The 27,710-nt window shown below is 35.9% G+C and overlaps 1 protein-coding gene across 1 annotated transcript in view; it reads right to left on the bottom strand.

Moving 5' to 3' along the window:
• ESCO1 (establishment of sister chromatid cohesion N-acetyltransferase 1) overlaps positions 1-27,209 on the bottom strand; it is a gene marked incomplete at its 5' end in the record, with an annotated part of 41,598 nt that extends 14,389 nt beyond the window's left edge. The window contains 5 exons of the mRNA XM_079718022.1: positions 15,424-15,555; positions 18,757-18,871; positions 19,793-19,853; positions 21,438-21,555; positions 25,662-27,209. Coding sequence (XP_079574148.1) covers positions 15,424-15,555; positions 18,757-18,871; positions 19,793-19,853; positions 21,438-21,555; positions 25,662-27,209 — 1,974 coding nt within the window. The remainder of the gene's footprint in view (positions 1-15,423; positions 15,556-18,756; positions 18,872-19,792; positions 19,854-21,437; positions 21,556-25,661) is intronic.
• Between the last annotated feature and the right edge of the window lie 501 nt (positions 27,210-27,710).

Raw genomic sequence — 27,710 nt, forward strand, 5'->3', positions numbered from 1 at the left:
CAAGGGCTTCCCTGGTGGCGCAGTGGTTGAGAGTCCGCCTGCTGATGCAGGGGACACGGGTTCGTGCCCCGGTCCGGGAAGATCCCACATGCCGCAGAGCGGCTGGGCCCATGAGCCATGGCCGCTGGGCCTGCGCGTCCGGAGCCTGTGCTCCGCAGCAAGAGAGGCCACAACAGTGAGAGGCCCGCGTACCACCAAAAAAAAAAAAAAAAAAAATTATCAACAAATATGGCAAGGAAAAAAAAAAAAGACCTAGAGGGAGAACCTTTAGATGAAAAGAGATTTAAGAGACATACCAACCAATACAACATATGGATCTTAATTCAAACAGTATAGAAAATTACGAGATATTTGGGGAGATTCTGAACCCTGAGGGAATATCTGATATTAAGGAATTAAATTTTAAAGGTGTGGTTATACTCTTTAAATCCTGTTTACGGTTAAAAAAAAACAGTAATCTTTTCATCTTTTAAAAATACATATTTAAAAATATCCACTAAAATGATAAGTGACACCTGGGTTTCACTTTAAAATAATTAGGAGGGTTGGATGCAAGAAGATTCCCCATGAACTGTGACTTGTTAAAGCTAAGTGATGAGTACCTGGGGACTCACTGTTTGGTGGTGGGGATGGGGGGCGAGATGGGGTAGACTATTTTGGAAAGTTCAAATCACCCATTGTCAAAACTGTGCCCAAGGCCCAAGGCCTGCTCAAATACCATTTATGCAGAAGTGAAAAATGAATGTCAAATCAATCCAGTCAGCAGAGTGGTTAGACCTGAGGCTGGGAAAAGCACTGACTGCAGTGGGGGCACAGAGCGGCTTCTGAGATGCTAGTGGTGTTTCTTGTCATGTGGGTGTTCACTTTGCACAACTACACCATTAAGCTGAGCACTCATTATGTGGGTACCTTTCTTTACATGTTGTATTTCAATTAAAATTTTACTTAAAATTACTAAAGGAATTTGAAAAACAGACATTTTTTAGTTCGACAGCAAGTCTAACACTTTTTATATGTTGAAATAGAATATTCTAAATACCATCTGTTTTAAAAATTTTAAGTCTTCAGAAACAAAAGTAAATTAAAATTAGCTCATTCAAAATTTGGTCACATGCTCTTTTTGACAGTACCCAAGGCAGAAAGCGTAAAAAACTGCAGAAAAACTGCATAAGAGAAACAAATTATAGACTCTTGAAATATATAAAAATATTTTGTTGAAATGAATTTTAAACGTAAATATGTACTTATGAATATTTTAAAAGCCAGCAAGGACATACACCAAAATATAAACAGAGGTCATCTGAGTGATTTAATTTTTTTCCTTTTAGTTTATCTGTATTTCCTGTTTTTTCTACTTTAATAAAATGTTATAATAAAAGTATTAATATATAACTACCCCCAAGCAGCTGGTTTTAATTCATGTTTGGATACTTTGCAAAAATAATCTTGTATTAACAACAATAATGATAAAGATGTGTTTCCATGCCCTCTCCAGGCACACCACCTTCCCCGAATCTCCATGTGTTCACCAACCCAAAAGCTCTCTGAACCCTGTCCTTCTGGGTTTTTTGGAGGCTTCACTACAGAGGCAGGATTGATCAAATCATTGGCCACTGGTAACAGAACTCAATCTCCAGCCCCTCTCCCCTCCCCAGGATCAGGGTGTGAGAACTGAAACTTCCAACCCTCTGTAGTCAGCTCCACTGGCAAACAGCCCCAGTCCTTGGGTGAGTTCCAAAGGTCATCTCCTTAAGGTAACAAAAGACACTTTCTCCCATCACTTAGGAAATTCCAAAGGTTTTGGGAGCTGTGAGTCAGAACAAGCACTGAAGATGGGGTCAATTATTTCTGAGCTAAATTTATTGTACACACAATATATTTTGTTGAAATTCAGATAAAATAATAAGAACCTAGTCTATTACTCATGGACCCTAGAGCCAACTACTTCACTCACTAGCTGTGTGATTTCACGCAAAATACGTATCCTTCTTTCTGCTGTTTCCTCATTTATAAATTAATTGTAACTACTTAGTGATCTGCTAAAAGAACTAAGAGGAGTTTAATATGGGTAAAATGCTTAGAGGAGTCCCTGGTACACAGAAAGACCTTAACTGATGTCATTTCTTTTCCCTCCTAAATGTAAAATAAATTAATTTGTATCAATTTATTTACCCCCAAAAAATTCCTCTGGGAATTAAAAAACATGAAGATATCTTATATGTTGATCTGTGTTCAGTCAACCAGGCATGAATGATATAATCAGTCTATTAAAGCAAAATTAAGCACAATGCTGTCTGAAGTTAACCTTCAAATCTGTTATCTATATTTATTACTACTAGACTATTTCAAGATTCATGGTTTCCCATTTTAAATGACTTAACCACTAAAAGCTAGCCAACCTGTTTAAGTTAATTTTTCAGTTTTAAAGAGGTATTCAGAAAAACGAAAGTCCCATGACACAGTGGGGTTTTTTAATTCATTAAGTGAGTCAGAAATCAAAGAATATACACAAAAATTTGTTTTATTTTAGAAAAATCTGACTCAGTTCTACAGATGTTTTATAGACTTTTCATTTTGTAGGTATGCTATGATAGCAGGATCTCCTCCAGTGTACTTTTCTCATTCTCTGCAATATTTGAACTGAACAGAAGCTAGAACGCCTAAAAGCTTCGACTCCTCCAGTAAAACTGTTTTGATAAATCCTGTATCCTGTACCTTACGACCAATTTTCTTTGATCCAGGGATTAAGCTACAGGGATCTGGAGTTTTGGGATGACTAGACTGCTGAGGCCTACAATGAGACTTACTATAAATATAGACCATAAGCTCCAAAACGACTAAGACTTCGTTTGACACACACTATAGCCCAAGTCATAGCACTGAAAATTAAGTAACCAATAAATATTTTTGAAACGCTGGAGTGTGCTTGAAGGACTAAAGCCTCTATTCATAAAACCAAGAACTTAACCTCTCTGTCTTAGTTTTGTAACCCATAAAAGAGGAATGAAAACTACTTCACTAAGTTACAGTGAATTAAATAATACTTACTGAACAATTACAAAACTTAGTTATAGCTGACAGAATGTGGAAGGTAAGGAGGGGGAGAATGCAGTCACCAAGGAGTCAAATATCATTTATAAATATTAAAATTAAAGGCAATCAACAAAACTATCAAAATATAGCTAGTAAAAACGGGGAAAAGAAGATTTTACTAAAACACATTTATATACAGCTTGAGATATAGATATATATATATACATATAAGCTATACATACAATGTTGGAAACACTGAAAAAGACAAAAGTGCTTAACCAGTGGAGAATGAGACTGGAAATAGGGTAGGGAAAAAGGAGGCTCTTTTTCTTTCATTTTATACCTTACAATTCTGGAAATTTCCATTTCCAGGTATACATACTGCTTTTATAAATTTTCTTTTAAAAGATGAGTTGAGGGCTTCCCTGGTGGCGCAGTGGTTGAGGGTCCGCCTGCCGATGCAGGGGACGCGGGTTCGTGCCCCGGTCCGGGGGGATCCCGCATGCCGCGGAGTGGCTGGGCCCGTGGGCCACGGCCGCTGAGCTTGCGCGTCCGGAGCCTGTGCTCCGCAACAGGAGAGGTCATGGCAGTGAGAGGCCCGCGTACCGCACAAAAAAAAATAAAAATAAAAAATAAAAAAAATAAAAGATGAGTTGAAGAATAAAAACTTTGAAGGCCACTCTTTAATTCACCTAAATTAAAATCTTTCTAAGGAAAAAAATGTGAAAGGAAAATTTTCTCCACAATGGAGGTTTGAAGAACAAATGCCCTTAAAAGTACATGTTAAAAGAGAAGTATTTAAATGCTCTTTCTTGCAAGTAATACAATAATGGTATATAAGAAAAAATTTTCAATAATGCCTTTTCATAACTAAGGACCATCTGATTCTGAAATACAATTTTTAAAATTACTTTGGAAGGAACTCAATGATTTACAGAGCAACATCTGTTTTCAACAGTTATTTTCCATTTCTCTAAGATCCCTGTCATGTGTGTGTGTGTGTGTGTATATATATATATATATATATATATGTATGTATATATATGTGTGTATATATATATATTTATTTATTTATTTTTTGTGCTGTACGCGGGCCTCTCACTGTTGTGGCCTCTCCCATTGCGAAGCACAGGCTCCGGACGCGCAGGCTCAGCGGCCATGGCTCACGGGCCCAGCCACTCCGCGGCATATGGGATCTTCCCAGACCGGGGCACGAACCCGTGTCCCCTGCATCGGCAGGCAGACTCTCAACCACTGCGCCACCAGGGAAGCCCTGTATATATATTTTTTTAATTATAGTTTTCACCACTTCCTGAGAAAAATCTAAGTTCTAAGAAATAGGTTTTTATGAGAGGTGCTTAATATGTTCTGAACACCAAAACATTTTCATGGGTAAAATGGTAGAATCTTAAAACTACTTGGAGTTTTAATAGCTTCTGATTAAGAAAAACAAAAATCTAAAAGAAACAGAAGTGATGAAGTCTGGTTTTTATTAAGGTCACCCAATTTATAATTCAGGAAAAAAGTCTAGAGCTCAGCTAATTAGATATTTTTAATACATGGCAGTAACTTTCTTAAATGATGTCCACCTAATCAACTTGCTGGACTAACCAATGCTTAGTTTTCCCTGGGTAACAGAAGCTGATGCCTGGGGCACACTGACTGTCAACCAGTAAACAACTACTTTGGAATTCCAAAACTAAGTGACGTGATTACCAAGAGTCATTTGTTTGTTCCTATTTGTTTATGCCAATTTATTATTTTAACTATAAAATGCAATCAAATAAACTGCCAAAATTATAGTGCAGGGACTTCCCTGGTGGCGCAGTGGTTAAGAATATGCCTGCCAACGAAGGGGACACGGATTTGAGCCCTGGTCCGGGAAGATCCCACAAGCCGCGGAGCAACAATGCCCATGCACCACAACTACTGAGCCTGCACTCTAAAGCCTGTGCGCGACAACTACTGAAGCCCGCGCGCCTAGAGCCTGTGCTCCGCAACAAGAGAAGCCACCGCAATGAGAAGCCCATGGACCACAACGAAAAGCAGCCCCCGCTCGCCGCAACTAGAAAAAAAAAAAAACCCCGCACGCAGCAACGAAGACCCAAGGCAGCCAAAAATAAATGAATAAATGAACTTATTTTTTTATAAAAAAAAAAAGCACAGGTATTTGGGTCTGCATCTCCTCTTTAAAAAACAAGAGTGCAAAAACAGTTGTTTTAATGAAAGTTAGGTAGGACATTCTGGAAAAAAGCAAATAGGCCAAGTCTCTTTTAAAAATCAGAAATGCAACAAGAACAATTCTATACCCAGATTCTCAGGTTGCTCTGCAATATTTAAGTTCTTCCTCTATTTTTTTAAAAGTACATCATAAAGGATGGCTATGGGTGTGATTTATATGAGGAAAAAGACAAAGCTAAACTAATTAGAAGATCCATACTCAAAGAAACAGCTTCCCCCCATCAATTACATTTAACATATATTGATAGGCTTCAAATTATAATAAAATGTTTAAACTATGTAATGACCCTATAGAAGACATTGTTCTTTTTGCCCATCCCAAGCCATTCTCTCCCATTCTTTTTTTAACCATTTTGTTTGGGGTGGTAATTTGTGTATTTCCAACAATAAATTCCAAATAGTCCAGTGTTTCTCAACAGGGCTGTTACTGGCACTTTAGGCTAGACATTCTACCTTCTTTGGAACTGTCACATGCATTGCAAAAAGCTTAGTACCCCTAAACCCTGCCCACCAAATGTCAATACTCTCCACATATTTCTAGACGCTACCTAACAGAAGTTATGTAATAAAAACCCCATTCCCCTACCTTGGGAACCACTGGCATAATAAATCATATTCTCTTACTTCTTTTTGACAGATTCTTGCATTCCCAGCTCTCTTGCAGCTAAGGGTAGCTAGCTACCAGGCCCAGTTCTGGTGAATAAGACATAGGGAACTTTGCAAGAGCTTCTGGAAAAATGCTGTTCTTCACTGATAAAAGGAAAAAACCACTTGAGGGACTCTTTTTGAAAGAATACCCACTCCAACCAACATTCCTGCTTTAAATCTGAACATGGTACCTGGACTACAGGAGTTTACTTTATAGACCATGAAGTTACAGCTATGAAGCTAAGAAGTCAACACACTAAGGAGAGGAGGGCACTGAAGGAGAAATACCAGTGTTCATGTTGGGTATTTTTAAAAAACATTTTTTTGATTGTTGAACTGCTGAATGGAACAACCCCAAGACTATGTACCTCCAGACTTCTTCTTAAGAAAACATGTATCCTTATGATCTAAGCTACTATTAGTTGGGTATTCTGATACTAAGGATCTCCACTTGAATCAACTTCTTTGATTAACTGACCCAATTTTCCCAATTGTGTCAGTTAAGAAAACATCTGTAATTACATCATCAAATCTATTACTACAGGAATAATATTTATCTTAAGGTATACTCGGGTCAGACCTAACTAAAAGTCAAATGAAGAATTATGAGATTCTTTTCTCTCCTGTCATTCTCAAATACTAAGGAATCCAAAACATCCCTTTATTAGGATTCATCAATTAAGCACTTTTCAACTTGTAGCAATAATCTCCCAGTATATAAGAAATATTTCATTTGATGTCAGTCTCATCTCAAGGTCATCTGGGCTTAGTGAGCAAATCTACTGACCTCTTCAGTTTCACTCATGATTTTAAAAAATTCATGGCCCAAACTCCCCTCCACCCCAAGTCCCAAATCCATTACTGAAAAATGTTCTCTAAACGTGTATCTTTGGGAGTTCCACTCCCAGTTAAGATAAAGAAGGTCATAAAAAGATCACTGGTCCTGTTGTAATAAGAAAACACCCAATAAACTAAAAAATATTTTGTTTTCTTTTTTTTTTTTTTTTAAGGCAATGAAGAGCTGTGGACTGATTTCCAGAGATGAACCCGCCCTACCTAGGTGAGCAGAGACCAGCAGCCATTTTTACCCCTGAGACATTGACCAATCAGTGTGTTAGAGGAGCAGGATTGCCACAGGCAGGGGACAAGAAAAGTCTCTTACTGAGACAGGGAAAAATCAATCAAATTCTTAATGGTCGTAAGTGAGCTGGCGTGGAAGTCTGAAATCTGGAGGAGCGCGAAACACAGAAGTAATTCTCCACCAACTCTCTCCCATGGGATATCTGCTGAGTGGGGCTAGGAGGTATAGAGAGATTTGTGTACTGTGGAGTTTAGATCCTCAACCTCTGCTGGAGAAAGGCACTTGATCCCAACCTTAAGACATTAAAAATCCAAATGGATAAAATAACTAAAAATTTCAACCCAACTCAACTCCTAATGAAATCTAAGAGATCAGCCCCTTAACGTAGTTGCCAGACAGAAAGAAGGGAAAGCTTTGGCTAGGGGGCGGGGGGCAGCGGCAGGGAAGGGAATTATCTGATTATCTACTTCAGTTGCTAGTGTTCTTTTATACACAATGTCCAATGTCCAAGAAAAACTTATAAGGCAAGACAGGAAGATTTAATATTGTCAACAGGTCAGTTCTTCCCAACTTCATCTATAGAGTCAATGCAATCCCAATCAAAATCCCAGCAAGCTATTTTGTGGATATTGACAAACTGATTCTTAAGTTTATATGGAGAGGCAAAAAAGTCAGAATAGCTAACACAATATTGAAAACGAACAGGGTCAGAGAACTAACACTATTGGACATCAAGACTTACTGTAAAGCTACAATCATCAAGCCAGTGTGACACTGGTGAAAGAAGAAACAAAGAGACAATGAAACAGAATAGAAAGCCCAGAAACAGACCCACATATAGTCAACTGATCTTTGGTAAAAAGCAACAGCAATACAATGGAGAAAAGATAGTCTTTTCAACAAATGGTGCTGGAACTACTACTATATGTCCACGTGCAAAAAAAAAAAAAAAAAAGGATTTAGACACAGACCTTACACCCTTCCCAAAAATTAACTCAAAATGGACCATAGATGTAAATGTAAAATGCAAAACTATAAAAACTCCTAGGAGATAACAAAGGGAAAAATCCAGATGACCTTAGGTATGGCAATAATTCTTTAGATACAACACCAAAAGCACAATCCATGAAAGAAAGAACGGATAAGATGGACTTCATTAAGCTTAAAATTAAAAACTTCTGCTCTGGAAAAGACACTGTCCAGAGGATGAGAAGACAAACCTCAGACTGGGAGATATCAATATTTACAATGACCTAGCTCATAAAGGGCTGTCATCCAAAATATACAAAGAATTCTTAAAACTCAACAATAAGAAAACAAACAACCTGTTAAAAAATGGGCCAGGGACTTCCCTGGTGGCGCAGTGGTTAAGAATCCGCCTGCCAATGCAGGGGACACGGGTTTGAGACCCGGTCCAGGAAGATCCCACATGTCGCGGAGCAACTAAGCCCGTGTGGCCACAACTACTGAGTCTGTGCTCTAGAGCCTGCGAGCCACAACTACTGAAGCCTGCGCGCCACAACTGCTGAAGCCCGTGCACCTAGAGCCCGTGCTCCACAGCAAGAGAAACCACAGCAATGAGAAGCCCGCACACCTCAACGAAGAGTAGACCCTGCTCAACACAACTAGAGAAAGCCCGTGTGCAGCAACAAGGACCAATGCAGCCAAAAATAAATAAATTAATTAATTAAGTAAAAAAAGAAAAAAAAAGGGCCAAAGATCTGGACAGATGCCTCACCAAAGAAGATATACAGATGGCAAATAAGCATATGAAAAGATGCTCCCTATTCTGTCACCATGGAAATGCAAATTAAAACAACAGTAAGATCCAATACACAACCATTAGGATGGCTAAAACCCAGAACGCTGACAACATCAAATTCTGGCCAGAATGTGGAGCAACAGAAAATCTCATTCATTGCTGGTGGGATTGCAAAATGGTACAGCCACTTTGGAAAACAGTTTAGCAGTTCTCACAAAACTAGACATACTCCTACCATACGACCCAGCATTTGCACTCCTTAGTATTTACAAAAACGAGTTGAAAAGGTATGTCCACACAAAAACCTGCACATGGACATTTACAGCAGCTTTATTCACAATTGCCAAAATGTGGAAGCAACCAAGATGTTCTTCAGTAGGTGAATAGGTAAATAAATTATGATACATCAGGATAATAAAATATTATTCATCACTAAAAAGAAATCAGCTATCATGAAAAGATACAGAGTAACTTTCAATGCATAATAGTAAGTGAAAGAAGTCAATGTGAAAAGGCTACATACTGTATGATTCCAATTACATACCATTCTGGAAAAGGCCAAACTTTGTAAACAGTTAAAAAGATCAGTGGTTGCCAGGGGCTGGGGAGAACAGAAAAACTATTCTGTATGACATTACTGGATACATGTCATTATGTATCTTTTAAACCCATGAAATGTAAAACACCAAGAGTGAACCCTAATATATACTATGGACTTTGGGTGATAATTTGTCAATGTAGGTTCATCAACTGCAACAAATGTACCACTCTGGTGTGGAATGTCAAGCATATGTAGGGGCAGAAGTATACAGGAACTCTCTCTACCGTAGGCTCAATTTCCCTATAAACTGCTCTATAAAAATAAAGTCTATAAAAAAAAAGTAAGACCATGGACAGAAAATAGGAAATTATGATCCAAGATCAAGAGGGAAAAAGTCAGTAGAAACAGGCCCAGTGTGACCCAAATGTTTGAATTAGCAGAAAAGAACTTTAAAATTGCTATTACACGTATGCTAAAGATTTTAAAGGACAAGAGGAAAAACTACGTGAAAGAAGAATTTCAGGAGAGAAACTAAAACTCTCAAAGATTTAATTCCTATGATAGAAGGATTAGAAGCATTATTTTTATATATAAAGAAAAATTTATCTTACAGAAAATTAAAATTAAATACAACTGAAGAAAAACCACTGGTACAAAATAATCTATAATGACCTCTTACATCTTAGCAAAAAAAAAAAAAAAAAGAGTTAAATTTCTTTGACTATTTTTCTAAACAAAGAACAAACGATTTTAGCACCTAAATTCAGTCAGATATATAATTCAATATGCAAACCTAGTTAATAAACCTCTAACTGCCACAATGAATTCAAATTTGGGCTGCTTTACATATTTTGAAGTATGTTACTATTCTAACTTACAATATGTTCCATGTCCCCCGAAGATATTTATATTATTAATTCCCAATGATTTAATATCAACAAATATCAGAGTTGCCAAAGTCCAGAGAAATCTTCTGGTTTAATCTCATTTTTAAATGAGAAAACTGAGACTCACCACTCTTGTTCTGAGGCTTCAAATCAAAATCTGTTCTTTAACTCAATGTATTTGTTGAGCCCCTACTACACATTGGCAGATGCTCTTCAGCATGATAAACAGACTATCAAGGATTCTGCTTCGACACAGCTTCTACTCTAGTGGGGAATACACACAACAAACTTTCAGAGTGTGGTAAGTTATACAGACAGAAGAGGGACAAGGGGAGCTATTTTGTACTGGGTGGTCAGGGAGGGTGTCTTTAAGACCAGAATGAAGAGAGCCAGTATGTGAAGATCTGAGAGAACACTCCAAGAAAAAGTAATATAAGTACAAATACACTAAGAATGGAATGTGGTTGAAGTGGTTGAAGAACAGAAGGAAGATCTGCATGACCGGAGTACAGCAAGTAAGGGGAAGAGTGTAAGGAGATGTGATTAGAGAAGGGGGAGTGTGCCGGGCCTTGATGCCACAGTTAAGTACTCTGAATTTTATTCTATGTGTGATGCGAAATCACTGGAAAATTTTAAAGAAAGGAAGGACATAATCTGATTCAAGTTTTTAAAAGACTGCTATGGACAACATGGAGAAAGATTAAAGGAAAACAAAAATGGAAGCTGGGAGACCAGTTAGGAAAGCACTACACAAGTGGTCCAGGCAAAAAATGATGCCAGCTTGGTTCAGAGCAGGAGCAGTAGACATGACAAAAGTGGGAGTATTTGGAATCTATTTTGAAGGTGAGATTCACTAATAGATTGAGTTAGAAGCACAATAAAAAGAAAACTGAAGGACTGTTCTGAAGTTTTCAGCTTGTGGATATGAGTAAATGGCAGTACCATCTCTGGAATAGAGAAAAGTAGAGGAAAAACAGATTGAAGTTTTTATTTGCCACTATACTCCCCAGAGTTTGTCAACACTTTTCTACTAAGCCTGGGTTCTAGAGCCCACGAGCCACAACTAATGAGCCCACATGCCACAATTACTGAAGCCCGCATGCCTAGAGCCCATGCTCCGCAACAAGAGAAGCCACCACAATGAGAAGCCCACGCACCGCAACGAAGAGTAGCCCCCGCTCGCCACAACTAGAGAAAGCCTGCGCGTAGCAACGAAGACCCAACGCAGCCATAAATAAATAAATAAATAAATTTATTTATTTAAAAAAATGTAAAATTTTGTTGCATGTAACATTCATTCTAAAGGTATTCTTTCTCCAATATATGGCCTTCACATCCCAAAGGAAAATTACTTTCTGACTGCTCCCATTCTACATTTATACACCACATTATTTTAAGTCTTTAAGATATAATAAGTTAGACAAACTAAAAATGTGTGTCAGGGAAGAGAGAAAAAACACTTGGATGCTTGAAATAAGACATTTGGTAATTTTTATGTAACAAATTCCTACCTGTTTCTAAAGAAACTACTTCTTAACTTTCAACTTTCAACCTTTAAGCAGGGAAACTCAATGAAACTCAGACCAAATTCTGAGTCGGCTCTCTGAATTCCTCCTACAAATATACCTGGGCTCCCTATTCCCTAACAATGTCGGAGTACAGTTCTAAGAGCCAATGCTACTTTGCTTCGGATTCCTTTCCCAATCCCAAGACTTAAAAATCCCTATTCCTGCTCCACACCCAGTTTCCTCTTTGTCCTAATTATCTTCAAAAGGAATATAGAAAAAGTATGCAGAAGTAAATTCACATGTATTCAAGTTTCACATAAAAGAAATTAAAGGTTACTGGATCATGGCTTCCCTGACTCAGCTTTCTGTAGCAGCACTGCCTAACTGAACTCACTGTGACAATACAAATATTCTACATCTACACTAACACGTAGCCTCTAGCAACATGTGACTACTGAGCACTGGTTACTGTAACTGAGGAACAGCATTTTTCTTTCTGTGGTTTAGTGCTACCATACTGGATAGTGCAGCTGTACATCTAATCAGGGATCTGTCAAATCCTTCTTCGAAGTTTTTCTCGTCATCAAGGCATGAAAACAAACCCCTCTTCTGATCACTGCTCTACCAAAGTAATTATCACTTCTAAACTGCAAAGCTAATTTATAATTTAATTTTTTTAAATTAGTTTCTGCTTTATAACAAAGTGAATCAGTCATACATATACATCTGTTCCCACATCCCTTCCCTCTTGCGTCTCCCTCCCTCCCACCCTCCCTATCCCACCCCTCCAGGCGGTCACACAGCACCAGCTGATCTCCCTGTGCTATGCCGCTGCTTCCCACTGTCCATCTACCTTATGTTTGGTACTGTATATATGTCCATGCCTCTCTTTCGCTTTATAATTTAATTTAAATAGTTAATATTGATTTATTGCTTTAATAGTTACTTAAATCTTCTATTGTTAACTTTTCATTTCTTTCAGACTTTGTTCCTAAATTTGAAGGCAAGGGTATATCAAATACCCTTGAGAGTAAGGTCCTCCACAAAGCATTCAGTCAAATGTTAATCAATTCAAAGGAGATAAGGGAAAGACAGAGGTAAGAAAGATTAAGTTAGGAGATTTTCTGCAAAGAACCCACACATTATTCCTCTTCTGCATTACTAAAAGCTCAAAATACAGATGAGTTCTGGACAGGTTCCTTGCCTAGCAACATGGCTCAGTGCTCTTGGGGGAGTTTTTCCTGCTTTCTCTTCACACCTTTAGGAAAACAGTATCTTAGTTCATGAAGGGAAACTGAAATGAACCTAGGTCTAAACCAGAATCCAGGCTCCCCCTGAGGCCTTAAGGGGCTCCTTCCTAAATAGTTTCTAGTAAGTCAGATAAAATACATTTCCTCAAATGGTGTCAATGAGGCAGATGGAGTACAATGAAGGAATAGAGAAAGAGCACCATCACTCTCTCCCCTACCCCAAACCAAAGAGGATAAGGAAAAGAAAAAGAAAATATTTTAGTCAACCAAAAGTAGCCTCTGTGGCATCAATTTCTATTGATACTATGGCTATATAATTTATATGTTATTTTAATCTTTTGAAAAGAAGACTTCAGCCATTTTAACCTGTCATAGATTATTACCATGTCTAAGGGAAACTTTTTACCCTAAGGAAAAACTACTTATTTTCTAAAGAATGTTTGATTAAAATATAAAAAGCATAACTCATTCTAATTTATTCTAAGTGGAAGAAAACTTGATTTCCAATCGCTGAACACTGCCCATTTGAAATAAATAAAAGCCAGAGCACGAAATGACTTCTTTTCTATATGCTTCTCTCCAAGAATCATACACAACAGATGAACTGGCATTTTAAAAACTTAGATGTTTCATCAAACACTTAAGAATACTTAATGCAAAAGCACAATATTAGGTGCCCAATAAATGATTCATGTCACAACCCAAAATCCAGGGTTGTGATCACAGCAGAGTATCTTTAACATAGGTATGTTTTTATCCTCTCTCCATACACTAGAAAAGAATGCTACAATGTTCTGGAGGAGTTTCTACCTTAAAATCTATGTATACCTACACATTTGAAAACAGCAAAAGATAAGAACATTAACTTTGATGGTAGTGAAGGATGGCCAACTGCTAAACTCGATTCCTTCTCTTGAGCTTATTTAAAAAATAAATAAAATAACCCATAGCTCTGTCCCATCAAGGAGGGTGGGGGTGGGGTCTGGGGCAGGGATCAGTCTTCCCTAAGTTGCTCTACTGCTTTACAGCTTTGCAAGAGCCAGAATTTGTTGAGAAGGTGATGACTCCACCTTGTTCCATAAACTAATTTCCTTTGGTATTGTGGAAGAGCAGAGTACATTAATTCCTGGTTGATTTCTTTACAGATTGTGTCAGAAATTAAGAACTTCCTTTAAAATAAAGAATTAAGTCTTTTAAACCAAATCTTTTCATAATTTGAGGAAACTGGTTGCGAGAATCAGATAATGTAACTTGAGCAGAACACATTTTAACTTCTACCAGATTCACATATGTAAAATAAACAAATATTTTTGCCAAAGAAGTATTCTATAATTTAGCTGCCTGATAGAGCTATTTTTCTTTTCAAGTTGTAAGGATATTAATACAGTCAAATTGGAAAAGTACAAATTTCAAGTGACAAATCAATATCTAGCTATAGATATTCTATGTCCACACACCTTATATTTTATTTAGTTAAGCAGTAGGAGGGTGTATGTGTGGAAAAGCAGATGAAATAAGGAATATAAAGGATCATCACAGAAGGGAACCAAAAAAAGAAAACCCCACTTATCTTGGGAAGAAGTAACTGGATAAATAAAACCATGAACATAAATCCTTCAACCAAAGGTAAGGATACAAATTTAACTGAAGCCAATAAAGATCTTTAAATAATCCAACATCTGGTGCCTATATGAAATGAATTGGTGATCTCAGTTCAGATATCCTGGAGGTCTTATTAATGTGAGTGTACAGTACTGAAGGTAACATGTATAAAATAAAAATAAATTCCATTTCAGATATGGGTAAACAGCAATTACATTAAATTACTATTTTCACAAGATATCTGAAATGGTTCAAAATTATTTAAAATTTTGCTACTTCCAAAAACAAGTATTCAGTAATACCCATTATGCCTCAAATGCACATACATCAAAAAATACATACTAAAACTTATTTACTTTGTGGGATTTTTTTTAAGTATACTACAAATTCTGAGGTTTTAACCATCAAGAATTTCTCTCTTTAATTTTATTAAGAAAAGCTCTCATGTTAGCAAAGAGAAGTTAAGGAAATCCCCAGTCTATTTGGTATAATATACAGCACTAACAATCCCTCAAATAAAAAGTGTGTCAAGCTATACTGAATATTAAGCAGGCTTATCAATAGTTAATAATTATTAAAATCAAAGGAAATTTTTTAAATACTCAAGTTGAACAGCATTACTTGTTAGAAGAGGTTCAATAACACTTTAAAAATATAACTTAAATTCAAAAATCCCACAACATATACCAGCCAGAATAAATTTGCTGGGTTTTATGTTTGGCTCTGTTTTAAAATAAGCCTGTATATATACCACAAGGGCTTTGTATATATTACCATTTCCTAAAGACAAAAATTTTTCAATGACTTAAATTTGGCAATTCATCTCTAATTATCTGATTCTGCATTCTAGAAGGCATGAATTCCACTTACCACATATTTTACAGCACTTATAAACTGGTTGTGGAAGAGCAGATGCTGTGTTTCATCTTCTGGATTTGAAGCTGTGTAAAGCATGCCACAAACATTACAGGAAACTGCTCCAAATCTTTTTTGTCCTGCATCCTATTTATAAAAAACAAACAGAAGGTTTTTTCCCCCCCAAAGGAATAATTCCAGAACATCAGCCTCTAAAGCTATAACATGAACATAGAGTGAGAAGTGTTTAAAATAACATTCAATGTTGATTATAAAAACTAAGATGTTGGGGCTTCCCTGGTGGCGCAGTGGTTGAGAGTCCACCTGCCGATGCAGGGGACACGGGTTCGTGCCCTGGTCCGGGAAGATCCCACATGCCACGGAGCGGCTAGGCCCGTGAGCCATGGCTGCTGAGCCTGCGCGTCCAGAGCCTGTGCTCCACAATGGGAGAGGCCACAACAGTGAGAGGCCCGCGTACCACAAAAAAAACAAAAACAAAAAAACAAACAAACAAAAAACTAAGATGTTAATCTTTGAAATCTGTATGTAATTTTATTAAGAACTGTTTTCCATTTTAGTAATCACTCACTCCACAGCATTTAATAACAACTGAAAGGAACTGAGAAGTATCTTTAACACTACAATCTTAGTTCTAAAGCCCCAAACAGCAAATACTTTATAAATAAGAACTAGTATGTATTTTGTATCTGTGAATAATTATACTGCTAAAGTTTAGAAGAAATAATGTTTCAGAGACATCTTTGGTTTTGCTCTAGTTATATTAAAAAGAGTATTTATGTCACCAGAAACTCGAGAAAAGGTAAAATTAAACATTTTCTGTTTTCTTTATATCAAATAAGTATGAAAGACTGATTATAATCACCTGTACTCCAGTAATTCATACTTGTGCTGTAGAATAGTAATTGTTTACAAAAGGTTTTCTATTCTTGTCCTTATTTAACAAGAAAAATTACAGCAATATGATCTAACTTTAAGAATAATATATTAACTAAAAAAAGCATAATCCCTTTATTTTCCCTTCTCTAAAACTGTATAATTTCAACTCATTACAGGAAAAAAAAGGATCTCAGATAACTGTATGCCAGTGCCTTACAGCTAGGGTCACAGAGCAGAGAGAAATCAAATGGTAAATAAAAGATTGTATAAAAAACTAAAGGGAAGTTCATTCTAAAAGATTCAAACTACTGACAAAATGTTACCTGAAATTTCAGGGAGTTAAAAAAATTTTTTTAAATTGTGGTTAAGATATAAAACATAGTATTTACCATCTTAACCATTTTTAAGTGTACAGTTCAGTAGTATTTAGTACACTCACACTGTTGTGCAACCAATCTACAGAATTATTTTTATTTTGCAAAACTGAAACTCTAGGGACTTCCCTGGCAGTCCAGTGGTTAGGGCTCCACACTTCCACTGCAGGGGCACAGGTTCCATCCCTGGTCAGGGAACTAAGATCCCACATGCCGCAAGGAGCGGCCAAAAAAACAAAAACAAAACAAAAAACTGAAACTCTATACCCATTAAACAACAGCTCCCCAACACCGCCCCCCCAGCTCCTGGAAACCACCATTCTACTTTCTATCTCTATGAATTTGACTATTCTAGGTACCTTATATAAGTAGAATCATACAGTATTTGTCTTTTTGTGACTGACTTATTTCACTTAGATAATGTCCTCAAGGTTCAACCATATTATAACATGTCAGAATTACCTTCCTTTTTAAAGGCTGAATAATATTCCACTGTATACATACACAACACATTTTGTTCAGCCATTCACCCACTGATGGACACTTTAGTTGCTTCCACCTTTTGGCTACTGTGAATAACGAACACAGGTATACAAATATCTCTTCAAGAAGGCAGTTTTCACAGTAATGAGTAAGCAGCTACCTTAGTTTCCTCACTGGTAAATGGAAAATAATAGTAGTACCTATCTCATACTTTTTTATAAGGCTTAACTTAATTAAGTGGAGGAGATGGAACAATGCATTCAAAAATATTAGCTGTTATTATGCATTAACATCATCATCATTACCATCAACTCTTGACCAGCACTATCCAATAGAAATGTGATCCACAAAGGTAATTTTAAATTTACTAGTAGCCACATTAAAGACTGCAAAAGCAAACAGGTAAAATTAATTTTAATAATATATTTTATTTAATAAAACATATCCCAAATGTTATAATTTCAACATGTATTAAATATTTTTAAAAATTAGTGAGATACTTTACATGCTTTTTTGTACTAACCTTTGAAATGCAATATATATGTTTACACATAGAGCATACCTCAGTTGTGACAAGCAACATTTCAAATGCTCAACAGTCATATGTGGCTACCATATTGGACAGTGCAGCTCTAGATTCTACTTGTCTAATCCTGTTTCACTATCATACTGATTTGACAAAACATTATTAAATTCGATGAAACAACTATTTCCCTCACTAATCTTTCTCAAAAATTTCTAGACAATTTTTACAAAGTTATTCTCCCATACTAAAGTTATAATCAATCATCTAGTACCAAAAAATCCTATTAATTATGTTAACTGGAACTACATTAAATGTTCCTATTATTTTGGGTTCTTCATTTTTTTATACTGTGCTCACTCAAATTAGATTTTTTTTTTTTTTTTTTTTTTTTTTTGCGGTACACAGGCCTCTCACTGCTGTGGTGTCTCCCATTGCGGAGCACAGGCTCCGGATGCACAGCCTGAGCGGCCATGGCTCACAGGCCCAGACGCTCTGCGGCATGTGGGATCTTCCCGGACCGGGGCACGAACCCGTGTCCCCTGCATCGGCAGGCGGACTCTCAACCACTGCGCCACCAGGGAAGCCCTCAAATTAGATTTTTAATCAATCAAAATATCTCCTTCTTTTCCACCTTGCCACCAAATTTTACTTATTTTCTAATTCAAATTAACTATTGGTTTATCTTCCTGTAAAATATAGTTTTAAAATTATAACATACACTAAAATACAGATATTTAAAATCATGTTATTAAGCTCCATGTTATTTTAATATTTAAACTACTAAAAAAAGGTAGTGATCAAATGACACATTTAAGAAATAACAAATGTGAAATAAAGTGTCAATCTGTTGTAAATAAAACTAGCAGTATGGAAATTTGAATTTTTATTATTTGTTACAGGATGGAATCACTGGGTGGGGGTGGCTGTCGTAATACCAAGAATATTTCCATAATTAAGACTTATGGTGACAAAAAACCTCTTTAGGAAAAAAATGAATTTATTCCTTGACAATGTGCATAAATAAGATGTTTATAACATTTCACCAAAAAGGTCAAGTTGTATACTTACTATGATCAACTGTTTTTCATCAGCTTTCTCTGCTTCTTTTAGTTTCAGTTCTTTTGGAATTGTTATCTCCAAATGGGAATTACACTTAGGCCAAGAATGATTTGGTGGTATCTCCCTTTAAAAAAACCAAACAAACAAACAAACAAAAACTATTAAATGTTATAGATCCACATCACTTCAAATCACTGGTAGGAAAAAAAAAAAACGTATTTTCTATACAACACTGACAAATATCAATTCCAAGGGGGGAAAAATAACATTTTAAAAACCAAAACAGGGAATGAAACCCAAAGAAACAACTAACTTGCATCAAATAAACAAAAAACTGCAGCACTAACTATAGTATAAGTAAGTTTTACATTTCATAGTTTTAGCCATTTGAGTCACTACAGTTTGTCCTAAATACTGTTTTCAGTAATGAGTAAAGCTAAAAAATCATACTAATTTAATTTTGAAATTAAAGACAACAAAAAGCTTTTAAGCTACTGAAAACACTTCTACATGTTGCTAATACTCATATCATGGGGGTTTTGGGGAAAAAGGAGCATTCTCAAACACTGTTGCTGGGAGTATAAGACACAACCAATTTGCAGGGAAATTTGGCAATGCAGATTAAGTCCTATAGCTATGAATTTATCCTAGATACAGTCACATAAGTGGACAAAGATATATGTGTTTATTGCAGGAATTTTTTTTCTGATAGGAATAAACTAGAAACAACCAAAGTTTCTATAAAGTAAAGAGCTGTTAAACAATGGAATATTCACACAATGAAATCTACTGCAGAATTTAAAAGAATGAGGAAGGAATGTAGAAAAGATGCCCATAATACATTAAGTAAAAAAATAAAAGCTACGAAATAGTATGTACAGACATAGGAAAAACTAAAATGAAAAGAGAACTTGTATCACCTCTATGTGAAAAACCGAGGGTTACTAGCACAACCTTTCAGGGGGAAAAAACCCCAAACTCAAAACTTACAGGTATAAAATCCTTAAGTTCTCATATTTATACTTATATTAAACTAATACCTTACCTGTTATCACTGGTCTTAGATGCTTGGTTAGTGAGTATATTGTGCTGTTTGGGAGCTGAACCTGTGATTTAATCAAAAGATGGGTTATGTGCTAAGCCTTTGTACTAGCTCTCCATCTAATGGTTAAAAATTATAATAAAGACAAAACCTCAGTGCACTAAATGCTTTATTTTTAATAAACACCATTTGATAAAATTAGAGCCCCTTCCTAGAAATTACTCTTCAGAGCTGCGAAGAGATCTAATGGTAGATCAAGTCTGTCTCTAGTTTCACCAATAATTACTAGCACCGAACAATAAAGGAAACTGTTTAAATGCTTGCATAATTATACAATCTCTAAATGGAAATAAATGAAAACATGTTTAAAAAAACCTGTAGGACTTCCCTGGTGGCACAGTGGTTAAGAATCCGTCTGCCAACGCAGGGGACACAGGTTCGATCTCTGGTCCAGGAAGACCCCACATGCCACGGAGCAACTAAGCATGTGCGCCACAACTACTAAGCCTGCATTCTAGAGCCCGTGAGCCACAACTACTGAAGCCCGTGAGCCTAGAGCCCGTGCTCTGCAACAAGAGAAGCCACTGCAATGAGAAGCCCGAGCACCGCAAAGAAAAGCAGACCCCACTCAGTGCAACTAGAGAAAGTCCGCGCACAGCAATGAAGACTCAATGCAGTCAAAAATAAAATATAAATAAATAAATTTATAAAAAACCAAACCCAAACAAAAAAAAACCTGTAGTCTCTGGAGTTTTAATCACATTGCTAATCAAATAATGCAATAATCAATTTATTTTCTAATGAATAAATGCACTTCTTGTGTTCATAGTATACTTCCCCTTCCCCCACTAAGAGAAAAGGTTAAATGACATGCAATGGAAGCAATTATCTGAACTCAATATTTTGCTCCAAGTGTATCTTTCCTTTACCAGAGAGAAACAACAGAAATTAGGAATTTCTTTTCTGTTTCTCCTGGTGCTTCATCCGATATAGGTGCACTAATCCCCATTCAAGAGTTCAAATAATACTTGCCTAATTTTTTTTTTTTTTTTTTGGCCACGCCACACAGCTTGCGGGATCTTAGTTCCCGGACCAGGGGTTGAACCCGGATCCCAGCAATGAAAGTGCCGAGTCCTAACCACTGGACTGCCAGGGAATTCCCCCCAAATTTTTCATAAGGTTACAAAAATAAAGTTTTTTTATGGTATAAGTGGACAAACTGCAGCAACTGATTAAATTCTTAATTCAAAGATAGAATTACTAAGATGGAAAACTGAGTAATTAAGGGTTAAAGATAAGAACCTGAAGTGGTAAAGCACAGTCATTTATACTTGAGAAATAATGCTACCACTAATTTAAGCAATTCATTAAGTAACACTTCTCCAGAAAGTAAGTCCACAAACAAAAGATTGAAAAACAAAAGAATTTTTGGTAGGGAATCAAAGAATCATCTTAAGTACTGTAAACAAGCCAATCAACAGAAGCAATTCTCCCCCTTCAAAGAATGGTGATAATCACACATCAGAAAAACATAATGGTTAAAAGAAGGATTTAACAGGCTTATTTGGTAGTGGATATAGTCTACTGTTATGCTGACAAAAGTATGTCTGACCACTGTGAAATCCAAACAATATTTTCGAAGTATTACCTGGAAATTTACTCTCCCCTGTATCAATTTTTGCTTGACTGAGCAGAGATGAAACAGTAGTAGTGGTATTTTCCACTGGATTGTTTTCAAGCTTAGATTCCAAACATAGGCTGCAATTCTAAGCACATATAATTCAAAACGTTAATATTTGCTTTTATATCAACCTTTGGGTCTTATCCCAATATTTTCAGTGAATTTTAGCACTATACTAAGAAAATTTAATATATGGAGTAATTCACACAGATATGCCTTAAAAGTCTCTTTATGATCTCCCTACAAGCTACCCTTCTCAGCATCAACTTCTATTATTCCTCTTCACACTAGATCAAAAAATTTACCTCTCCAACAGATATATTCCATGTTTGCCTGGCTCTATACTTTTTCTGAGTTTCATCTACCTAAACCTCACTGTCCATTAATAGCCACTGTAACATCTCACTACTGAGCACTTAAAATGTGGTTAGTATGACTGATTTATTACAAATATAAATCACACACCAGATTTTGAGGTGTTAGTACAAAAAAGTAAAACACCTCGGTTTTTAAAATTCATGACACACTGAAATAATAGTATTTTTATATGACAAGTTAAATAAAATCTATTAATTTTACCAATTTCTTTTTTTTTTAATGTGGCTAACAGAAATTTTTAAACGATTTATGTGGCTCACATTATATTTCTACTGGATAGCGCTAATCTAGAACACCTTACCCCCTGTATAAACTCAAGTCATTACTTAAATATTAACCCCTCCCATGAAGTCTCCTCCAAGTTTTCCCATCCCCTTTCCCCAAACTTTCCATCTACTTCATCTCTGTCTTTCATGCCCTTATCACTTCCTATTTTGAATTAGTTGTTTTTTATTAATCTCCTATAACTCTTAAGAGCAAAGACTATTATTATTTTATTTATCTTTGTATTCCCAAGAGCCCCTAAATCAGAACTCTGTCAAAGCAGATACTAAATAACTACCGAAGGAAAATACTACAAACTCTATCAACATTAGCTGTCTCAAAGAAATGGAAATGAGGAGGTGAACAATTAACTTTCTATGTGTATGTAGGTGTGTGTATCTATCTGTATTGTGATTGTTACAAAGAACATGTAACATTATTTTTGAACGTTACATTTTTGAAAAATGAACATTATTTTTGTCATTAAAAAGCAGAAAAATTGGGCTTCCCTGGTGGCGCAGTGGTTGAGAGTCCGCCTGTCGATGCAGGGGACACGGGTTCGTGCCCCGGTCCGGGAAGATCCCACATGCCGCAGAGCGGCTGGGCCAGTGAGCCATGGCCACTGAGCCTGCGCGTCCGGAGCCTGTGCTCCGCAATGGGAGAGGCCACAACAGTGAGAGGCCCACGTACAGCAAAAAAAAAAAAAAGAAAAAAGAAAAAAAGAAAAAAAAGCAGAAAAATTAAAAACAGTAAGAACAATTACATGTTACTACTTAATCTCCATTAGGAAGTTAGTAAATTACTAGTTTAAAAAACAAATCATAAAATAATTGAGCTTTAAAATTCATAAAATCCAAATAATTTAAATTCAGCCCAAAAAATTCAGAGAAGGGCTATCATATGCTCAGCCTTATCAACCATCATCATTTTTCAGTACTGAGATTGACACCATATAATAAAAAGAGCAAAATTACAAGCAGCCACAGAAGTTTTCAAATGATTTAAGCATTGTTTTTTACATTCTCCTATTTCCCCAAGTATAAATCCAGCTAGATTCTGAAGCCAGCCAATCTCAGTTCAAAGCCTGACCCCATCACTTACATGGATCTCTAAGCCTCACTTAAATCTCTAAGCTTCACTCTCCTCACCTGTAATATATGGATAATAACAGAAGTCATGCTGTAGAATGTGGTGACAATTATATGAAGCTCTCCTCTGCCTAACAAAGAGGCAGTGTTCACTAAACAAAAGCTACTATGATGGCTGAACTAAAACATCTTAGCGTTTATGGGAAGAAGAGAAATTTCTAAGTGACTAGTACAATGTAAATTCCTTAAAGGCAGGAAACATCATCTTCTGTAGCTTTATTAGCACAGTGTCTCAGATGCAGCAGGCAATCAAATATGTCTTGAAATGGTGTGGTCACCACCACATCTCCTGACCACTCTGTGATAGTAATCACATTGTTGGTATCAGTGAAGTGCTTTAACAGAGGAAAACATAAATAAACTGTGGTATATTCCTTTACAACTATTAAAATACCCATGTATTAATAAATATCAAATGTGCTGATTGCACAACATCAAGTTGCAAAAAATATGTATATATAGAATATACACACACAAACTATGTTAGCATTTATATAAACGTTTAAAATACAAATAATGCTAAGTATTCTTTATAATAGATATATATACATACACAGTGAAATCAAAAATAAAAATATAAAATATCCATACCAACTTTAGAAGCATATTTAACTCTGGGGAGAGAGGTGAATGGAAAGTAGAGGGAAGTATGGTCTTTATATCTGTAATGTACTTTTCTTATTTTAAAAGACTTGAAGTCAATAAAATGTTAATTTTTGTCAAATTTGGGTGGTAGACACAAGTATAATGTTGGTCTCTCTGTAGTATTCTAAACGTTTGAAACTCAAGACTTCTCATGTAAATTTGTATGTAAATAAAAATTTTAACACAAGTTTCATAGGACTGTTTCTCATAACATTCCTCAAGATAGAGGTGTTGCATAAATCCAAAGCACATCTCAGTAAAAGCAGCATTATAGAAGATCAAAATAATGTAGTCTAACTAAACATCTCTATTCTAGTAGTTAGTCCAAAGGAATGGATTTCTTATTTCTCAATATATTCCCCATAAACTATCTGCCTTTTGAGTTTTCACAGGTATTTATGCAGCAAGGAGTTAAAAGATACACTCTGCAACTACACCTGGAGTGTAGCTGTCAATTTTTGAAAGGCACACCCTGAAGAGAAAGCCACTCTGTCTGCAAGAGGCCACACTTATTATTCATTCTACCACTCACTACTTAAATTACTATCACTATTTGAAAAATTGTCTTCTAATTGATGCTTTCATTCACGTTTGCACAGAAAATAAAATCTAAGAGTACCACATTGTATCTGTTCCCTTTAAGTTCTTTCAATTTTAGTCCACGAGAGTAGACAATAATCTATTTTCGGGACTTCTGACACAAGCCCTGACTCCTTACTCAAATTTGCTTCTAGACCCAAATGCCTCAAAAGAGAACTTTAAATCACTCCTAAAACTTTAAGGTGACTTGACTTTCTTCTCTACCCACGATTTTTTTCTCAAATGATCTTCTAATATTCAGAGTATCTCACTGTAGAAAGAATGATGGGCTGAGAATCAGAACACCTGAATTCAAATCTATTTGCACAACTAAACATGTGACCTAACCCACATTCCTCTATTGCTCTCAGCTTTCTCATTATAAAATTAAATAACTAAAACAAATTGGTGGAGTTCTAAAAACCCGTATTATACAGCGCTAAAGTTTGACACATATAAAATTTCTGCCTATTGCTTTTATATATTGGTATTTTACCTATGACTTAATTTGGAAAGAAATGGGCTCAGCTGCTTTTATAAGGTTTCAAAACTACTTCTCAGATAATCATTTAAGTTTCTTCCAGCTATTTAGATTCTGTTTTTCAATTTACTTTTCCATTTTAAAAATCCTTGGCCACTACAATTTTATTCTTAGCCTGAGGACTGAATTATTTACATCTTTCAGACATTTTATACAAGTCAAACCAAAAGGCATCTCTACTATTAGAAATGTTTAATTTTTTAATTTTATCTGGTGGGGAAAGTTGAGTTGTGCCAGCTGAAATTAATTTTAACAACTTGGTCAGAATTGGGCCCAACTTCAAGTTCTACATTTTAGTCACTCACTATGAAACATAGTTTCTGTGGTTACAATTAATAGAAAAAGGAAACAAATCAGTGTGTTAAAGGAAAAAGAAAAAGCTAGACTTCAACAGGTTTATGCTTCACATAAAATAAAAATGAAGGGCGAAAATAAGGAAACAATGACAACCATTCATGTAAATATGAGACATCTAAAGGTGTCAGTAAGTTCTATCACTCACTACAAGATTGGGTTAATAAAATACTATTCCTTAACATTTTACAACTTAATTCTTAAGTTAAAATATGTTGTAAACACTTAAATCTTATCAGAAAGTACTCAGACACCTCTATGTACATGATGAAAATAGATTACCTTATCTGGTGTTGATTCAAAAGAATCTTTCTTCTGGTTATCCAATGGCTGATGAGGAGGTGGTTTTATCTGATTACCCAAACAACAATTTTCAGGAGGCTTTTTGGGGGTTTTATTAATGTCAACTGTAATATCATTAAGTTTAACTTCTTCAGAATTAATTTCTTTCATTTCTTCCTGCTGGCAAGCTTTATTTTTATCATCATGTGGTTTTGACCCTAAAAATGTACTTTGAGTCACTGGATGATGCATTTCTAATGCAGGCAGTGAAAAACTGGGTCGTAATAAGCACAATTTAGGGGAAAATTGAGAGTCTAATTTATTCTGCTGCACAGAGTTAAATTTTGAGAGCTTAATTTTAGTCCAGTTGGAGTTCTTTTTAGTTGAGTTGTTTATTCCATTTAGAATACATTTCACAGGCTTTGTTTTTCTACTGGGGAAGAAACGATTACACTGAACATCCTGACTTGTTTCCTTCTGATGAAGTATTTGTCTTTCAGTATCAGTCTCTTCCAATTTTATTTCTGTAGGCTTCTCCTCCTTTACATTTTCCATTTGTGAAGATTCCTTTTTTACCTCTACAGTATCTGACTCAATTTCACCAGCAATTTCTTCACAGAGCTGGAGAATGCTCCCTCGTTTGCTCTTTCCTGCTTGCTCCAGCTCATTATCTATACTTTGTTCAGGCACTGATGGCTGTGGACTTTTTTGGGATTTTGCACTAGCATTCACTTGTGTATGAACTGACTTCTTCATCTCATTCTTTTTAGAGACCACTGAAGTAGCCATTTTTGATCTTTTTATCTCAGAAGAAGTTACAGGCACAGATTTTGTTTCCTCTTTTCTAGTATTCTTCTGAAGACACTTTTCAGATCCTTTTATGCACTGAGAACTACAAGTATAAGCTGTCTGATGCTCTACTTTGCGTTTTTTTCCTTTTGGGGAATTTATTACTTCATTAGTTACAGAATTTTCATCCTCTTTAGAATCAGACTTTATTTCCAGTACTTTTCTTTTCACATGTTTCTGATTTGTTTTCACTTTATTAGATTTACTCTTAGTATTGCTACGGTGCTCTTTTTTTGTTGGTGGCAAACTCTGTTTAACTGCTTGAACTTGACCCTGAATGTCTCTATTACGCAGAGACCTTGTTGAAACCTCTGTTAACTGTTGTAGTCTTTGTGATCTCCGATTAAGCTGTTCATCTGATTTAGGGGTTTTGTGCACTGACTTTTTCTGAGATAATTTCTTCTGCTTTGTAGATTCTTGTTGTGAATGTCCCTTTACAGTCACCATATTTTCATTAATAGGTTTACTAGCTTTTTTATCACTGGATGCTGACCTTGTGCTCATGCATGTTCCTAATTCAGGCTGATTGACTTTATTTTCATTGGAAGATTTAACCAGTGATTTCATAGCTTCCTTTGAACCTGATTTTTTTACTAGATTCTTTTGAGAACCTTGAATTTGTGTTTCTAGATTCTTATCTTCACTCTTTTTAATAACACTGGAGGAATTTTCTTTTGATTTCTCCTGAATGGACATCATTCCTGAGTAAGGTCCTCCTTTTCTGAGTAGTTTTTGAGATTTTTGTGTCCTGGTAGTTGTAAATGTTGAATGTCTAGTATTATTACTGAGCAGCAGGTCTTAAAAATCAACTGATACTGATAAACATTTTCAAAAAAAATACTAGTTTGCTAAGATTTCTGTCATCCTTACGGCATGAGAAAAGCTGGCATGAAGGCTGAAAGATATTTGCTTTACTTTGGACGAGGCAATAGAAATTTGAGGAAAATTTAAATCTAATCTGATATTTTCAGAACTTTTTATGAAAAAATTTTAATTCAAGTTTGACCTATTTTGTTAATTTTATTCAATTAATATCAGTTTTCAGGCCTAGCCCTATTACTGGAGGAGTTATTTATCACTGACCTGTCTGTTTTGACAAAGTTTTTGAAAACTTTTTTCTTCTGAAGTCTACAGTTATTGGACTTTGATTCACTGGAAACATGTCTTACAGTTAACACGTTTCTTTCCTTGTTTGTTGAG

The sequence above is a fragment of the Hyperoodon ampullatus genome (genome assembly GCF_949752795.1).
Source record: "Hyperoodon ampullatus genome assembly, chromosome: 13".
In the NCBI taxonomy this organism is placed as follows: Eukaryota; Metazoa; Chordata; class Mammalia; order Artiodactyla; family Ziphiidae; genus Hyperoodon; species Hyperoodon ampullatus.